Source organism: Amyelois transitella, chromosome Z, assembly GCF_032362555.1.
Source record: "Amyelois transitella isolate CPQ chromosome Z, ilAmyTran1.1, whole genome shotgun sequence".
Classification (NCBI taxonomy): Eukaryota; Metazoa; Arthropoda; class Insecta; order Lepidoptera; family Pyralidae; genus Amyelois; species Amyelois transitella.
Window position 1 is genome coordinate 1,366,244 of NC_083535.1, and position 19,691 is coordinate 1,385,934.

Below are 19,691 nucleotides of genomic sequence, written 5' to 3' on the forward strand. Positions count from 1 at the left end.
TATTTCTAGTGAATAAAGCATGTATGAACAGACGAACAAATAAAAGTGTATAAGTGTATTATCATATCATATCCGGTGAAAATGCTGCAGTGTAGTTTGTTCCGCCGCTTCTTCTACACATGCGCTTTGAAAGCGGTATTAGTTATAATTAGATTTAAGTGATGTGACGTCAATAAGTGATACCTCGTATCCAATTTTGAAAATAAATCTATTCTATTCAAAATAGTAGTTTTGGAACGCAGTGCGCGTCAGAAGCGTGGTAGGCGGCATGTTGTGCGTTTTGCAATTGTTTTTGTTGGATAGTGCGGACAATTGTGCAGTTGGCTAGTGATGGGATTGTATCGATAATTGCATTGTTCTCTCTTATCGCTAAAGATAATTTTCAATTGATTCATAAAATTATGGCGTTAGTCTTAAGCGACAACGATCCAGATAAATCAGGCAATTTTATGTTTAATTACATTTTATTGCTAAGTAGGTACAGCCGAATCGACTGTTTTAAGTAGCGTAACATATCTGAATATAATTTTATGAATTGTTAAATTTATAATTATGCCTTTAATTATGCCGTGCGGTTCCCGGCACCATTAAGAAAAAGAATAGGACCATTCCATCTATTTACCATGGATGTCGTAAAAGGCGACTAAGGGATAGGCTTACAAACTTGGGATTTTTCTTTTAGGCTAGACAGGCTAGCAACCTGTCACTATTTGAATCTCAATTCTATCTCAAACAGCTGAACCTATCAGTCTTTTTAAGACTTTTGGCTATGTCCACCCCGTAAGGGATATATACGTGATTATATGTACGTTCAGCTGTAAGGCTTAACGATGGATTTGAAATGCAAATAGCTAGCCAATCGCCTACAGGAAGTGTCCCAGGTTTATTAAGCTTTCCCTTACTCGCTTTTAACCACGACCCATGGATAGTCCTATCCGAAACTTCCGGTAACAAACAAATATACACTGCTTAACCGTAAACACGTGAAAAGTGGGCAACAGTAACGCAATTTGGCTGAAGCTGACCAATATGTAGTTAGCCCGGAGGCTGTAATCACTGAAATTTGGAGCAGCAATAAAAAAAAACCGTATTAGGAGACGGGAGTGTAAATTTTTTTATTTCTTGTACCTACGTCCGAGTATGATGCATTTATGGTAATCTTGTTTGCCGCCGGCGGCTTCGTCCGCATGGAAATACTATCGATACCGCGCGAACTCCGGGATAAAAGAAGCCTATATGTTATTCTGGGTCTTCAGCTACCTATAAACCAAATTTCATCGTAATCGGTTCAGTAGTTTTTGCGTGAAAGAGTAACAAACATCCATACTTGTACGTCCGAGTGTGATGCATTTATGGTAATCTAGTTTACCGCCCGCGACTTCGTCCGCATGGAAATACTATCGATCCCGCGGGAACTCCGGGATAAAAAGTAGCCCATATGTTATTTTGGGTCTCCAGCTACCTATATATTTCATCGTAATCGGTTCAATAGTTTTTGCGTGAAAGAGTAACAAACATCCATACTGACATACTCAAAAACTTTCGCATGTACTCGTATAATATTAATAGAAAATGCTTAATCTATTATAGAGGAATATGCTGATTGACTAAATTATCAATGGAGAGCCGAAATAGTCATGAATAGGATTTCCCATCTTGTTCCCATGGATGTCGTTAAAGGCGACTAAGGGATAGGCTTATAAACTTGAGATTCTTCTTTTAGGCGATGGGCTAGCAACCTGTCACTATTTGAATCTTAATTCTTACATTAAGCCAAACAGAAGAACGTGACCTATGTGTCTTTTCAAGACTGCATGCTCTGTCTACTCCGCAAGGGATATAGACGTGACCATATGTAAATATGTAGGTATGTATGTATTTTATTTCTACAGTATCGATACAAAATAGAGACAACACTATACAACCGAGCGTCCGGCGATGACGTGTTTTGCCGTGACAGGTGACGGTGTAATTAGTGCGTGACCGCGGCGCCGACGTCACGCCGCACGCTGCCGTGACTCCGCTGTTTAGCCGTGTGGGGTGAACACGGCTAGGCGAACGATGCGCATTTGTTTGAACTGTTTGAGTTAACTTTACATACAAACATAAAATCACGCCTCTTTCCCGGAGGCGTAGGCAGAGACTACCTCTTTCCACTTGCCACGATCACTGCATACTTACTTCATTCATAACTCTCTTCATGCAAGCTCGGCGGTTTCGGGTACTTTTGAGTAAACTTTAAATATCATTTCATAAAGAACACTTGAAATAGTCGTGTAATGCTGTTGGTAAATGGAGAAGTAACAAAGAGTGGCTCACGTTACGGTAAAAAAACATAGGTACATGCGTTTTGGAAGGGGTAGTAGTTATAATTAGATTTAAGTGATGTGACATCAATAAGTGAAACCTTGTATCCAATTTTGAAAATAGATTTATTCTATTTTAATTAAAATTATTAGAAAGCATTTCTGAATGTTAAACAAACACAGTCTCATAAAATATAGATAGAAGTACCGTATTGCAAAATACAAATGTACACTTTAAAAATAGAATTCTGAACGAACGTTTAAAAATCCCGGCGGTATTCTGAAAGTCACCCCGCATTCGTTTCAATATCCGAGCGAGCAGCGAGGCGCGGGAACGCCGCTTTGATTCTCACTGCAAATTGCATTACATTTGGCGCGAAACGGCCCCAAAGCCGTTTGCCTTTGCCCGATGAAACTGTGTCTTTTTTATTTGATGACACTTGTAGTGGGGTAATTACAGTGGAGCCTCGTGGAAATGTTTTCTCTGTCTAGTGTCTCTGGGTGCTTCTCGACGCAGAATGCATTCTAATTTCAAACGTTGACTACGTTTGAAATCGGAATGCGTTTTGTTTTATCTTTTTAATGCCACAGGTACAAAATATATTTAACTAAAAACATTTAACAATTTGTTTATAATACTCGTACATCAAACATTTTATATAAATTAAAGATGTTTTGACGTGCACATTCTAAGAAGAGTGTTAAATAGGAACAGACCAAACAAACAGGTACCGATTTCGAACCCTTCTTCTGAAGTAAATTTTAATGCATGAATTACAAAACGAAATCAAGTTATAAATTAATTCTTCTTGATTTTTATGCCGTTAAGTAAAAAAACAGCGTGCCAAACACTCAACTCTACAACTACAGCGTCAGCGTGCTGTGGACAAATTTAAAAAAGTCCGAAGTGTCAAACACACATTTTACGTCCGCCACGCCGAAACACGGTCTCCCGTCGTGTCAGTCCGTCAGTTCGTTTAAAGCTCGCAAACTATTTTAAACTATTTGCTGAAAATTTTATACATAGGTTTTTCTGCACAACTAATTAATCATTTATATTTAATAAGTATAGTCGGCCTCATAAAAAATGTCACCGCCATCTGAATGGGAACATATAAAAGTGTCTCTCGCCACCGCTGCTGCCCACTGTACAAAAATCAATGATCCCAAAAACAAAATACGCGACAATGTTTCATTTATCTGTCCGGATTAATTTGCAACAATCTCGGCCGTGTCGCTTATTCAATTATGTCACGTTTGGAGTCCAAGTCGGCGATGCGAAAAGATGGGGAAAAACCGGGAAAAAATGTCGGCAATAGATGGCTGAGATAAGTGGATGACTTCCCGCATGGCTGGCCGTCAAAGGGCGCCTAGCCAGCCGTCACGCCGCGGACGCCTGTGCCCGAATCAATGATTTAATTTATTGCACCTACAGTTTCCATTAAGGTTTTATTTCCTTTACATGACAGTCTCCTTTTAATACGATAGTGTTATCTATACTAATATTATAAAGCTGAAGATGAAGATTTTGTTTGTTTGTTTGAACGCACTAATCTCAGGAACTACTGGTTCGAATTAAAAAATTCTTTTTGTGTTGAATAGACCATTTATCGAGGAAGGCTATATTACATCACGTTGCAACTATAAGGAGCGAAGAAATAATGGAAAATGTGAAAAAAAAAACGAGGAAAATTATTTCAATGATGCCCAAAATAACTATTCCACGCGGACGGAGTCGCGGGCACAACTTGTCATGATAGCTGTTGTTATCAAATCAATCATTTAATGTATTGCACCTACAGCATTCCACTAAGGTTTTGTTTTCCATATGTTTTCCTATTAGGGTATTCATGGTTGTTGTATTCTAAGCATTGCAGGACGCCTGTTTATTGATTTAAATTATTATAAGTATGTATATGTAACCGTGATTCATTTTATGAGTAAGGTTCTGATAAACAAGCTTTGCTTCAAGCTTGTTTATGTCGGTTGAGAGGAGCCGCGTGTAAAAAAACCTGATAAACCTAATCCAGATTAAATTTTAATGCAGATATGATAAAGTTCAAAATTATTTTGAATGATTTGAACTGTTATTAAACTGTTATTATAACGCCACCTACAATAACGATAGCAATCACCTAAACACGATCAACGATAATATATCATGTTACGAACGCGTTATTACTATAATGTTTAAACTTGCGTCCTATCGTGTTAGCGCGGCCGTAAACCAAATCCTCTGTAAATTGCATGTTCACACGTCGCCCCGTTTGTCTATATTTTAAAAAAAGAACGACATAACCCAAGATATAGGAGTTAGGACTTAGTATCCATTTGGCGAAATTGGCCTCGTTCAAGATAACAACAAGATTCGCACCCTCCCTTACTAAATGCGCAATTCATATGAGTCCGACATAAAGGATTTTCGACTTTATTACAATGTATTGAAAGTCGGTTTCGGTGAAATGTTGTGGATTTTTTAACATATGTCACGGGCGATGTGTGGCCTTATCGGATGTCGGACAAGTTGTAATCTCGTATACATACGGCACTTGTGAACAGGTCGGTTATACGGAATGGGTTTAAGGAATTTAAGAAATAAGTTTTGATCCTTCTTGTTTTTCTAGCTTTTTAGAAAATCGAGACAATATGAATCGGAAGTATCATACTGTTATTTTTTTTTTCATTGTCTATGAAGAGAGAAATTGAAAAGTAATTAGGTATCAATAACCTCCTGACGTAACAACCGATTGTGTTTTAACCTCTTTGGACTTGAGCCCTGAACCGGGGTGGGGTGAATTATACAGGGTGTATTATTATCATAATGTTTTCTTTGAGAGTAAAAGCATTAATAAGCAATAACAGTGATGTTAATTTATAAAATAGTTGTTAATAATTCACTGCAAATTTGAATAAATGGACTAAGCTTTTTGATCCGACGGCCTCTGTGGCGCAGCGGTAATACGCTTATCTGTGACAACGGAGGTTCCGGGTTCGAATCCCGGCCAGGGCATGATGAGAAAAGAACTTTTTCTGATTGGCCTTGGTTTTGGACGTTTATCTATATAAGTATTTATTATAAAATATAGTATCGTTGAGTCATTATCTCGTAACACAAGTCTCGAACTTACGTCGAGGCTAACTCAATCTGTGTAATTTGTCCCGTATATATATTATCGGACACCTTATCTGTTCCTGTCTCGATTAGCAATGAAATTCAGAAAACATTCATTGATATTTGGCCGCAAATTTGGATCTGTACATCGATTTCTTTATTCGGGCACCTTAACCGTTCAGCCACTGACGCTCCCAAAGATACGACCCCTATGACGGAGATCAATAGATTGCCTCACCTTAATATTGCATGCGATCATGCGCTTCACCGGGCAAAGAAAACTATTTCAAAAGTTGAACGTTGCATTCCTCAAAGTAATGGTGAACGGCCTACACTTAAATATCGCATTCTTTTACATATTCTACGGCCATGGATAAGAGGTTTTACGCACTATTTTTTTTCGTAGGTACTTCCAATGTCAATTTAAGTGGTCGACTTATGTATGAATTTATTTTGTAATTTTATCATCATGTTTATATATTATTATACATACAGGCAAACAGATGACATGTCTCAAAAACAGAGGTGTAAATTTTCGGTAGAGTTAAAATAAACCAGCTCATACAGAAAATCAGCTCTTAAACATTAATTAGTGTATCGCAGTAAAAAAAAAAGTATTTAACATTCAAACATACATATAATATATACACGTATATACATATATCCCTTGCGGGGTAGACAGAGCCATTAAATCCGAAAACAGCTGCGTGCGTTTAAAATAGTATTTTAGCTTGAAGAAAAAGTCATTAGGGTAAATAGTAGCGAGACGACCTCCGTCTAAAACTAGAATAAATATGGTTACCTCTATATAATAATAAAAAAATCATCAGTTGTCAAGAAACCCCAACTATGGTAGAAAATTACTAAGGAAACTCCAAGCGGCGGACAAAGAGTAATCTTATTTAAAAAAAGGTACATTTCAATAAAAGGTGAAAGTATTGCGATAAACACAAAGGCTGGGAAGGGCTGGCCTTAAAGGCTTGGACATACGCGTGTGTTAACCTCTCTAAGTAGGAGGCAAAGTGACATAGAGTAGTCATTTTTCGAATGAAAGTGCGCATTTCTTAGTGAGCAACAGTTCACATACAATTCAATTAAATATCTTTATTGCATATCATAAAGTACATCAGTTGAATTACAGTTACTGTTCAAAAATACGTAGGTACAATATGAACCGTGTTGGGCATCGCAATTTTAAAATAATATGGAACGGCGGGCAGGTTTATATCGGCTATTATGATGAATATAACAATAATAAAAATAATGTCGTATTATATTTGGAGTTAATATTAATATATTCTGCAACTACAACAATAAAGCGCACTCCCCGGCTTTTTATATTATTAAATTCAGTAATGATAGTAGACAATAATTACTACGAAATTACGAATTCGTTTTGAATCCGTAATTTCGAAAAAGTCACATGTTTGCGTATTGAAGTCGCTTATGAATTAATCAGACAAGCGAACCCACAGAGCAAAACTATCTTTTGCGAATTTTTTTTCCCAAACATTTCATGTCAGTTAGAATATTGTCCTTTTTGTATTTTACATCTACATTTGGTATGTAAATAAATTCATATAACTTCAAGAACATAACAGAATATTCAAGTGTTTGTCATATTTCAGTGCCTAAGCGACATAATTATTTACTATATCAAACAAATGGCAATCAAAAGCTAAACATAAATAAAACACGTGTATATTAATAATAATATTAAATAATATTTATTATATATTTATATACGGGACAAATTACACTGATTGACCGAGCTTCGAAGTAAGTTCGAGACTTGTGTTACGTGGTACTAACTCAACGATACTGTATTTTATAATAAATACTTAAATAGATAAACATCCAAGACCCAGGCCAATCAGAAAAGGTTCTTTTCTCATCATACCCCGGCCGGGATACGAACCCGACCTCCGGTGTCACAGACAAGCTTACTACCGCTGCGCCGCAGAGGCCGTCGAACAACACAAGCTAATTTTTAGTTCTTCATACGTGTCGCGCTCTACAAAACATTGCAACTCTAATCATGGCGCCCTCCTATAACTGTCATGTTGTCAAAGTATCGTACAGGGTAAATCCCCGCATTTCCATACTGCCATATTTCACGGCTCACCAGAGAAAATAAATAACAACGATACTATAAATATGAACGTTTGCCGAGAATCTAACTCGGCATTTACATATCAGACGCTGACAGAGAGATCCCGACACCAGTTTATACTAGTTTGGGGGTGAAATATCAATTTTGCCGACACATTATTGGAGTCGATGTGTTTTTTTTTTTGTTTTGTTTGTTTGTATTCTTCATTGGGAGAGTATAAAATGTAATTTGCTAGGGATGTGCAGTGTAAAAAGATCCGGTTGGAGAAATATGAAGATTTCTGATGCCAAAAGCGCAATATTGTAAAGTACAACATCAGTAGATTTAATTATGTCAACAATTCATAAATAATAATAATTAATTAATTACATTAATATTAATTCATTCATTCATATATTAATTCATCATGTTATATAGCCTGCCTCGATAAATAGTCTATTCAACACAAAAAGAATTTATTAATTCGAACTAGTAGTTCTTGAGATTAGCGCGTTCAAAGAAACAAACAAACAAAATCTTCAGCTTTATAATATTAGTATAGATGAAATATATGCATGTCTGTGATTATGTGTCCTCTATGTAGTAGAACCCAAAGTAAAGAGCAATTTTCTTTTTTCTTTCCTCATTGTTCAAGATAAGCATTTTGAACAACATACATGCATATAATAACGTCTATTTCCCTTGCAGGGTAGACAGTGCCAACAATACCGTAAAGACTGATAAGCCACGTTCAGCTGTTTGGATTTATTAATTGAATTAAGATTCAAATAGTAACAGGTTGCTAGCCCATCACCTAAGTTTACAAGGCTACCCCTTAGTCGCATTTAACGACATTCATGGGAAAAAAATGGAGTGGACCTATTCTTTTTTCTATTAGTGCCACACGGGAACCACACGGCACTATATACTTGGGTTCCTTCTTTTAGGCGATGTGCTAGCAACCTGTCACTATTTGAATCTCAATTCTATCATTAAGCCAAGCAGCTGAGCGTGGCTTATCAGTCTTTTCAATACTGTTGGCTCTGTCTACCCCGCAAGAGATATAGACGTGACTATATGGATGTATTAATAACATAAATATAGAAATGATATTTTTTTTACGGATGGTGTTTATAATATAAATCATTTTTTTTCGAATTAGACTTAATCATTGGGTTTGCAGCTTTGTATTGAATCTTTCAATTTTGTTTTTTTCAATCTCAATTTATTTAGGATTGCATATCATTTTCACTATTGTAAAAGTCTAACTATTGCAATAGTCAAAATGATATGCAATTTTTTTTAAGTGGGTAGTCACAACAGTTACACCATCCATAGCAAAATTAGAGATTGGAACTTTTGCCAATTTACATATTATTCGATTTAATTCAATTCGATTTGTTCATTTAATTCAATCAAATATAGTCAGCGATAATCTCAGTTTTGCCTTAAAGTCATTCCGCGTGACCTACCTAACCTAATATATGACTTGGTTAACAAGGAAAAAACGGACCGTTAACATAATAGAAATGGGAATAATTAACTTTGTGTCTGTATTTTAAACCATAGGCTAAATGTGTCGTCGTTAAGCATCGAACGTAGTTCTTTTTTCTTCATTCATTCATATGGCCACGTCTATATCCCTTGCGGGGTAGACAGAGCCAACAGTGTTGAAAAGACTAAATGGCCATGGTTCAACTATTTGGCTAAAAGATAGAATTGAAATTCAAATAGTGACAGGTTGCTAGCCCATCGCCTAAAAAAGAATCCCAAGCTTGAAGCCTATCCCTTAGTCGCCTTTTACGATATCCATGGGAACGAGATGGAGTGGTCCTATTCTGTTTTGTATTGGTGCCGGGAACCACACGGCACTAGTTCTTTCGCTGTTGTAAAGCTAACAAATAAATTGAATACAATATGTAAAAGTTGTTTTCGATTCGAATCCCACCGTGGCCATGTATCTACCAATGACTATTTTCGAAGTTATTATATTAGTTTGAATACTAACCGATGTTCTACGGTGAGGGATAACATCGTGAGGAAACCTGCACATTCAGGCAACTGGAATGATCCAATACGGGTTTGGTTCTCCTGCAAAGGTAACGGAGCTCAGATGGAAGTCGCTTCGTGAAATAACCTGACTCACCCAATCCAGGATCCATGGTCAAGAGCTTACTCCTCCTCCTCCTCCAGATTGGTGAGGATGCAACCGGGACTAAAGCCAGGAAGAAGAAGAATATGAAAACGTTGTGGTGTCACAACCATCAGTTGAAATGTGATATTATTATTAACCAGTATTTACCACTTCTATGGTCTTGTAACATAACATATGGTCACGTCTATATCCCTTGCGGGGCAGACAGAGCCAACAGTCTTGAAAAGACTAAATGGCCACGTTCAGTTATTTGGCTTAATGATAAATTGAGATTTAAAAAGTGACAGGTTACTAGCCCATCGCCTAAAAAAGAACCTCAAGATTGTTAGCCTATCCCTTAGTCGCCTTTTACGACATCCATGGGAAAGAGATGGAGTGCTCCTATTCTTTTTTGTATTGGTGCCGGGAACCACACGGCACTGGCCTGGCCTGGTCTTATATTATTTATAATTCTATAGTTACCTACCAGCAAATGGCAGACGTCCAGCTTCCAATGCGCGACGCTGTTTCTCTTTTCGCGCGAAAAACTATCGCTGTTTCGCTTTTTACTATGACGTGAAACGGGACAGCGATAGTTTTTCGCGCGATAAAACGGCGTCGCGCGTGCAATGCTACGGACGCTGGCCAAAAGTCAGATCAACAGTACCCTAAACCGATGGGCTTGTATGAAGATAAATATGAATATGGTTGAAGCGGAAAAAGTATGCAGGGATTGTGGATAAGAAAAGTAGTTTCTGCCTACCCCTCCGGGTAAGAGGCGTGATTAACTTAGCTTCCAGTCACACTATTTGAATCTCAATTCTATAATTAAGCCAAACAGCTGAGCTGAACGTGGTCTATAAGTTTTTTTAAGACTGCTGGCTCTGTCTACGCCACAATGGTTATAGACGTGATTTTATATATGTTTATATGTAAAGTTACCAGCCCATATCATTTTTACCCATTGTCACCTGAATAGGTTTAATCACAACGTTGCTAACTGTTAGTTACAACATAAGTATTCAAACTGCACAATTTTCATCTTACTTATTGCAAGCTATCTGTAAGTAAGCCAGACTCGTATGCAAGTATAGTATGTTTTTCAGCTGTGAAATAATGGCGGTGGGGGCGGTTCCTATACTTTCAATGGGCGGGGTCCAATCTAAAAATGCGCCGCCTTACGAACACGCCCATCGCAATTTCTCCGTTCCATTTCGCTTATTTTGCTACTAAACTTGTATGTTACATGTATTTTAGCATTGAGTTAAAATATATCGCCCACTTAAAGTATAAACTTCACGTAGGTACAATTGTACTTACATAATTGTTTGTGTTGCAAATTTCTCTTTTAAGAATTTCCCGAGACTTCGCTTCCTAATTGTAGTAGATTGTCGCAAGTGAAATTGAAACTGACAATCATTTGGGGTTCAAAATTTTAAGTTAATCTTAACACCATAGTTAAGTTATTCTAATTTTTTTTTAATAGCTAGTAGCATGACGGAGTTACAGACTATACGCAAAAATCTAATGTTTATCTGTCAACTGGGCTCATGTGTCATTATTTATATTTCAATTCCATAGTTAAGTCATGCAGCTGAGCGTGACCTTTCGCTCTTTTCGAGACTGTTGGTTCTGTCTACCCCGCAAGGGATAAAGGAGTGATAATATGTTTGTATTATCTGTTAACCACTAGGTTCATTGCTGTTGACATGAATTATGAAAGTTTCTCAGTTGGAAATAAAGTTAAAACAGGCCATGGCCACAATTCGAAAAAATTAAAAAACAAAAAAGCACCACAGAGGTTTAATTTCTTTGCTTTGACATGGCGTGGCGCGAAATGTCAACTTGAACGTAAATATTTATTAATATTAAGTTAAATATAATGAATTGTTTATGTGACTAAAGCAATGTATTATATTTAAGAAAGTATCTTATAATTAATTTACGGTGTAATTATGGAGTCAAGTGATTCGAACACCCCGTTGTGGATGAAGCAACTTTTACAGGAATGTGAAAATGAATGTAAATGCTTATTGTTTTTATTACAATTTACAATTGTGCTTCTTTTCAATCCTAAGGTTTACAGTATTTTATATGATTGCCAGGGAGACCTAACACGTATGTGCCTATTTTTTTAATTGCCCGTTACGACATACGTGGAAAAGAGATGAATGGTCTCAATTGGTTAGGTGCCGAGTACCACATGGCACGTAGTTCAATCCATACTTATATATAAAAACTAATATTTTAGAGAGAAAATATTTGTATTGAATTTTTTGTTATGAATATACTCAAAAACTTTTGAACTGATTTTGATAATATTTGGCACTATACAGAAAAATAATCAGGAGTGATATTTCAATACATGTAAGTACATGTATTTGCCAAGAAATTTTACTAATCCGTAGGAGCGACGACTTAAGCAAATTAATTCTTTTATTCGTGATGCAATCCAGTCGCGGATCGGACATGGCCAATCAAGCTGCTAGAGAAGGAAGGTCGGAAGGCGGTGTGGGCCATGAGCGCCATCCTCGGAGCCAACTCCAAGGGCATCCCGGCGCAGGCCTGCCGTCTCCTGGAGCGGTATTTGGCGGTGCGATTCCAGGAGGCTGGACCTCTACTCACTAGTTAGTACATACATACATATTATCACGTTTATATCCCTTGCGGGATAGGCAGGGCCGACAGTCGTGAGAAGACCCAAAGGCCACGTTCAGCTGTATGGCTTTATAATGGAATTGAGATTCAAATAGTGTCAGGCTGCTAGCTTATCGCCTATAAGAAGAAACTCAAGTTTATTTAGTGTGATTACAAGTTAGGTATGGAATAACAATAATGAATAAATGTGATTTTGTAGTTTGAAGTTGCATGTTTAACACAGGCACCTTAACGTTTAATATTTGTGGAAAGGACCACTTTAAACTTAAGTTTTTATGTGTAAGTACAGCAGCTTCCGGAAAGTGCATTAATAATTACCCCAGCGCATATGAATTTGAAATGAAATAGTCAAATTTGGCCTTTTTTAGAATTATTACTAAGGTAGATTCAATAAATTTAATAGCGTGCAAAGTGAGGGTATCCTGCGATACTCGCCATTTGACGGCTAGCGACATATGACAGTATCAAGAGGTGACAGCGTCACTTTTTGACATTGACGTTTAATTTTTCTTTTTAATATAATTAAGGTACGGTTACACATTACTTAGGCCATTCGTAAAAGAAAGATCTGACTATCTGACCTCCGCAACCTGCGCGGACGACCCTAATTTATATCACCTCATGGTGACAATTGACGTCAACCAATGTTGTGAAACCAAAAGATGACAATTATTAAGTGATGTGAAGTGTATACATAAATATTTCATTTAAAATATATATACCTATAACTAGCTGTGCGACTTCGCCCGCGTGGAATAGTTATTTTGGGCATTTGCATCATTGAATAGTTTCCCCGTTTTTCACATTTTCCATTATTTCTTCGCTCCTAATAGTTGCAACGTGATGTCTCGATAAATGGTCTATTTAACACAAAAAGAATTTTTCAGTAGTTCCTGAGATTAGCGCGTTCAAACAAACAAACTCTTCACTTTTATATATTAGTATAGATAATAATTTTTTTTTAATTTGAATTGAATTTGAATTGAATTTGAATATACCATACTAGGCTTTATTTTATACCATACTAGCATTTACTCGCGAATTAAGCGCTTACAAAAGAATACAGGTTTTCGAAAATCCCACGGGTACTATAGTTTTTACCGGGATGAAAGGTACCATTTGTTTGTTTGTTTGTTATATCTTTATTGCATAGAAATTTACACAGTAACAAGAAAATAGTACATAGTTATAAAAGAAACAAATTACTTGCAATGGCGGACTTATCCCATGAAGGGATCTCTTCCAGCCAACCAGCAAACAATAAAGGTACTAGATAATTCAGTAAAAAGCGGCAAGTCACTGTGTTTTTATCAAATTTCATCTAGATTGCTTCAGTAGAAAACGCTTAAAGAGGTAACAAACAAACAATCAAATTAACTTTCGCATTGCTACATATCATCAGTCTTTTCAAGACTGTTGGCTCCGTCTACCCCACAAGGGATATAGACGTGACCATATGTATGTTGCTACATATTATTAGTAGGTATTAATTACGCACATACGTTCTATAATTTCGCCACAGATTCAGAAGAACGCGAGCGTTTCAAACAGTTGCTGTCATCCCAGCTGACTCTCATCATAGCTGCTTGCGTTCAGCTGGCGTCCAAGATGGTGTGCGCAGCCACCGCCCTCACTCCCAAGGTCCTGCAGACCTGCCTCCTTCAGAGGGGCATCTCGTGTACCGTGAAGGATATCAATATAACTGAACTACAGGTTTACGGTAAATTAGGTAAGATGTTGTTTTTATTTTTAGTTTTTATACTTGAGTTTTTAATTCTAATAAAATAATTAATCTCATCACTACATAGTATAAAACAAAGTCGCTATTTTAGTCTGTTTGTCTGTATGCTTAAATCTTTAAAATTACGCAACGGATTTTGATGCGGTTTTTTGTAACAGGTAGAGTGATTCAAGAGGAAGGTTTTTATGTATAATAACATTTATAATTTTGCACCCGTGCGAAGCCGGGGCGGGTCGCTAGTTTAATATAATAGAGAGCTGTACATTTCACAATTATCGAGGCGTTAGTAATCGCCAGTGTATAGTTTCTGTTTATAAAGTGTAATTCTTGTAACCCATGATTATACAATCTGAGTAATAATATTTGGTAGCAATACTAAGAAAAACTGCGTCTCTTAATATTTTACTCTAGACTTGGAATTCCGTTTGAATTTTTCTATTGATACATTATTTAAGCCCCAATCTTGCTTACCATCAGGCAGATTGAGGTCAAACGCACTAAAATTCCCAATAAAAAAAAATATTAATTCACTCATATAGTCACGTCTATATCCCTTGCGGGGTAGACAGAGCCAACAGTCTCGAAGAGACTGATAGGCCACGTTCAGCAGTTTGGCTTCATGATAAAATTGAGATTCAAATATTGACAGGTTGCTAGCGCATCGACCAGAATTAGAATCCCAACTTTATAAGCCTATCCCTTCGCCTCTTACGACATCCATGGGATAGAGATGGAGTGATCCTATTCTTTTTGTAATGGTGCTGGGAACAACACGGCAACAAAATAAAATGTTCTTCATAAAGCAATGCAATAGAGATCAGATAAAAATCTGGCGAATACCTTCAGGATGTCAAATCCCCCTGTTCACAAGCGTGGACTCTGCCGAGCTATTGGCCGTGGAGGTGGGCTTGCCGGTCTTCACACTTGGTGACATTGGTCTTCTGGTCAACATAGCGGAGTACCACCGCGACATGCTGGATCACAGGGTCAGGAACACGTTCAAGTTGCCACCCACTACAATGTTTGGTAAGTTTTCGACTTTGTTGTGTACAGACAAACCGACATATGTACTTACGGCGTTGTTTAATATGGACAGGATCAGCTCACAAACATCAGAAAGTACAGGCCGGGCTATATTGTATTCAGGAAGGTACATACATAAATATGGTCACGTCTATATCCCTTGCGGGGTAGACAGAGCCTTGAAAAGACTGAATGACCACGTTCAGCTATTTGGCTTAATGATAGAATTGAGATTCAAATAGTGACAGGTTGCTAGCCCATCGTCTAAAAAAGAGTCCCAACTTAGTCGCCTTTTACGACATCCATGGGATAGAGATGGAGTGGTCGTATTCTTTTTTGTATTGGTGCCGGGAACCACACGGCATTACAAGGAAGGTAGTATGTATAAATCCCCTACAGTATAGGCAAAAACTATAATCACAAGTCTCAAAGGCCACGGCTGATGATGATATTGATAGCTTGCTAGCCCATCTACTCAGATTTTATGACCTCTCCTTTCATAAGACCCTTTTCGGACTATTGCACTCGTGACAATAAGTTACATAAGCGCATCTTCTTAGGTACCTATTTTACATCATTGTATAAATACATATAATCACGTCTATATCCGTTGCGAGGTAGACAGAGCCAACAGTCTTAGAAATACTGTCAGGCCGCGTTCAGCTGTTTGGCTAAATGATAGAATTGAGATTCAAATAGTGACAGGTTGCTAGCCTGTCGCCTAAAAGAAGAATCCCAAGTATATAAGCCTATCCCTTAGTCGCCTTTTACGAAATCCATGGGAAAGAGATGGAGTGGTCTTATTCTTTACATCATTGTATAATGATCCCAAATTATAAAACCGCCCCCTTGATTAGATCATTGTCGTGGTATTTTGCAGTCATGGTAATACCTGTTACATGAACACGTCTTCAAAAGTACCTATTTTCATTGTATAAGTGGCCAATGATTAATTTTCCTCTTTTAATAAGAGTAGATCTGGAAATTTGATCATGGTTTTTCTCAGTTAATAACCTCCTTATGTTCTTACAAATATATTTAAAAAACAAATTAACTGTTAATTGTTCTCCATTCTACATCATTCACATTCTCCACGTTCAGACTACACGGCGCTCCGGACCTTGCATCTTGCTGCTGGGGCCGTGGCGGCGGGCGCCCGACACTTTGACCACTCCAGACTGAATCCGGTCGCCCGCCTCGCTAAACTCACTCATGCACCACCCGCCTATATCAAATGTATAGCGACAGTGCTACTGACAGACATTCTTCAGCACGACCGCGAGGAACCAGTGCCGTGTAAGAAGAGGAAGATGTCTTAGATTGCGTTTGTAGATATCAGAATTGTAGTGATAAGTACGGGTAAATAAGCCACTTTGACCACTTCGGTCTGAAATCGGTCGCCCGCTTCGCTAAACTTACCGAAGTCTGGGTGGCTTATATCAAATGTATAGCGACAGTGTTACTAACAGACATTCTTCAGCACGACCGCGAGGAACCAGTGCCGTGTAAGAAGAGGAAGGTGTCTTAAATTGCGTTTATAGATATCAGAATTGTAGTGATAAGTACGGGTAAATAAGCCACTTTGACCAGACCGGTCTGAAACTTACCGAAATCTGGGCCGCTTATATCAAATGTATAGCGACAGTGTTACTGACAGACATTCTTCAGCACGACCGCGAGGAACCAGTGCCGTGTAAGAAGAGGAAGATGTCTTAAATTGCGTTTGTAGATATCAGAATTGTAGTGATAAGTACGGGTAAATAAGCCACTTTGACCACTTCGGTCTGAAACTTACCGAAATCTGGTCCGCTTATATCAAATGTATAGCGACAGTGTTACTGACAGATATTCTTCAGCATGACCGCGAGGAGCCTGTGCCGTGTAAGAAGAGGAAGATGTCTTAGATTGCGTGTTTTCTTATAAATTTGAAATAATAAGATCTTTCTAGTCCTACATTACGTGAAATCGTGCTTTTAAACAAGCAATTTTTGTAAACACATACTAGTTATTGTCCGCTACTTCGTCCGCGTGGTTTCTTTTTTCGCAATAAAAACCCTACGTACCTACCTACTTCAGGGTAAATTCTACCTCTGTACTAACCTTATTTCTGCTGTTTTTTTTTGTTGTAAATTTTAATATTTATTGGCATGGGGGTAAAATATCAATCAAGCTACCCTAACTTTTGGAAACATATATTTTTCCTTATTTTTACCCAAAATAACTTTTCTGTAATGGTACCTACCTAAATAGTTACAAGATTATTATTTAGAATAAGCTCACTCTATATCTTTCGTTTCAACCACATTCATAACTCTCTTCCACTTACCTGTCACTATTTGAATCACATTTCATCATTAAGCCCTACAGCTGAACGTAGCCCTTCAGTCATTTCAAAACTGTTGGCTCTGTCTACCCTGCAAGGGATACAGACGTACGTGTACGCGTGTAATGCGGGTGCCGCCGCAAAGTCAACGTTCACCCTATGTCGGAGACAAGAAGACTGAAACCGTATATTATTGTTTTATGAGAACGTGTGATGTTAATTTGTCTCCGATTGTACCTACTCAGACGACTTTTTGATGTAAATACAATTCTGTGTAAAGTTGCTAAGATAAGGTAAAGTAGGTTATGATTATTTTATGTGCATGTGTATAAAGACAAAGAAAAAATATATTTATTTCCTCAACTAACATACCTATATACCTTATGTATATTTTTACCTTATAATTTAACTCTAACGAAGTAATAAAATTAAAATTGTTACTAAAAAAAATGTATTTTTTATTTTCCTCTTTATCATCATCATCACCTTGACGCTAGTCCGGTAATGTTCTGTGAACATGTACCTGGATTTTTTATAAAAGATTTCATTGCGTTTGACCTCAATCTGCCTGGTGGTAAGCGATATGAGACCTAAGGTGAAGCTCGCAAGCTCAAATAATGCCTATTCATTTCTCGCCTTGAAAATACCCAAGTTGTATGTATTTCAAAATTGGATACATGGTATCACTTATTCACACTTAAATCTCATTATATCTACTACCGCTTCCAAAGCGCATGTGCAGAAGAGCGGCGGGACAAACTACACTGCAGCATTTTCACCGGACGTCAATTTACAAATATAGATATCTTAAATCTAAGTCGTGGACGAAGACACATTATCTACTTAAAAAATATATGAACGAATATAAAACTAATGATTTCAATACTAATATTTCGTTAAATAAATATAGGTAAAATAAGATGTGTAGGAACATACTAAACTATAAATAAAAGAGTTATTGAAACTTATCAAACATTTGTTTAGTTGACTGTACAAAAGGCCATATACATAAAAATGTATGAAAATAACAGACTCAATGTAGGCATGATCGTGTCGGCGTGCGCTAGGCCTCCGCCGGCTGCGGAGCGCCAATATCTGCCGCTTCACCGGTCAAAGGCACCGCAATTTCATATCAAATCTAATAAATGCATCGAATTAACCTCCCCTATTGTTTTCGGGATATTATTTAATTCGCTATTAACTAGCTTTAGCACAGGGCTGTGGGAATTCCGGGAATGTTTCCTTAGCTTAGCTTGGGAAATGCGCTTTATAAGGTTAAGAAAAATAATTTCAGATTTAAAGCCGCACATTCACCCGAAATTCTCCTTCCAGTGGGAATTTCCTTCAAGTTTTGCAACTAAGTAACTGTATTTTACGATGTTTTCCTAAATGTACCCTTAAATGTAGAAAAACATCGTAAAATACAATTATGGAAATAAATAAAAGAAGTTACACAACCCAGAAGAGAGCGGTTGGATTCGAAGCTGTGCATCGCACTTTTAAGATAAATAGGTATCTTACCTTTTGTAATAGGTTACTAGTAGGTTAATATGCACGAGAAAAGTCATCACAACAGCGAAACATAAAAGAATTCTTCACGTCAGTATTACAAAAAAATATACAAATTTAATTAAGGATAATTCCTGTCATCTCGACTATGCAATAATCGGTTAAATTTGACAAGTTATAAAAATTATGAATTAACATTGTGAGACGAGGGTCAGGCGGGGGAGGGCGGGGGGTGAGAGGGGAGGGGTTAACAACAATGGCTCTGCTCCGGGGTGCCCAATAAAAACTTGACAAATGGTGTTTCATAATCGCGGCACATTCCTGAGCTCGTCAGTGCGCAGTGCCATCCCCCTTGAAAAATATGTCTGGTGGAGAATATACGCGTGTGACATTTTGTGGCTCAGATTGTTTGATACATGGTCGTACATAGACCTGTCCTGATGAAGAAATGAGGACATGGAACGCAAAAGGATTGTTTTGAGATGTTAAATTGCGCTTGACTCTCTGAAAACAATGAGATTTTGTAATAGTTAATGTTATTTTGACATTATTTTTTTATTTCTGTTTGACAAATTATGCTTTTTTAGAACGGTTATTATCAGTAAGTAGTTTAAATTAACCAATATAACATAAACAATAGCGTAGCCATAAATTTATGATTATTTAAGATTAAAAAGGAACTGAAGTAGATTTAAATAAAGTAACTTATTTTTTTTGTATTAAAGTAATTGCTGTTCACTTTTTCTTTTTATTAGTGGCCAATAACATTTTTTAACATAGATAGTGCCCTATA

At 37.3% G+C, this 19,691-nt stretch overlaps 1 protein-coding gene across 1 annotated transcript; it reads left to right on the forward strand.

Annotated features, from left to right (window-relative positions):
• Nucleotides 1-11,599: 11,599 nt before the first annotated feature.
• LOC106130496 (uncharacterized) lies at nt 11,600-16,385 on the forward strand. Its single transcript, XM_013329346.2, has 5 exons — nt 11,600-11,609; nt 12,101-12,271; nt 13,825-14,022; nt 14,890-15,069; nt 16,168-16,385. The coding sequence occupies exons 1-5, from the start codon at nt 11,600-11,602 to the stop codon at nt 16,383-16,385; spliced, it is 777 nt and encodes a 258-aa protein (XP_013184800.2).
• The last annotated feature ends 3,306 nt before the right edge of the window (nt 16,386-19,691 follow it).

What these genes read in the sequence shown, in the direction of transcription:
- LOC106130496 (XM_013329346.2), top strand. An exon ending in GGCTGGACCTCTACTCACTA is followed by an intron (nt 12,272 to 13,824) that starts GTTAGTACATAC and finishes ATTTCGCCACAG; the next exon opens with ATTCAGAAGAACGCGAGCGT. An exon ending in AACTGAACTACAGGTTTACG is followed by an intron (nt 14,023 to 14,889) that starts GTAAATTAGGTA and finishes GAATACCTTCAG; the next exon opens with GATGTCAAATCCCCCTGTTC.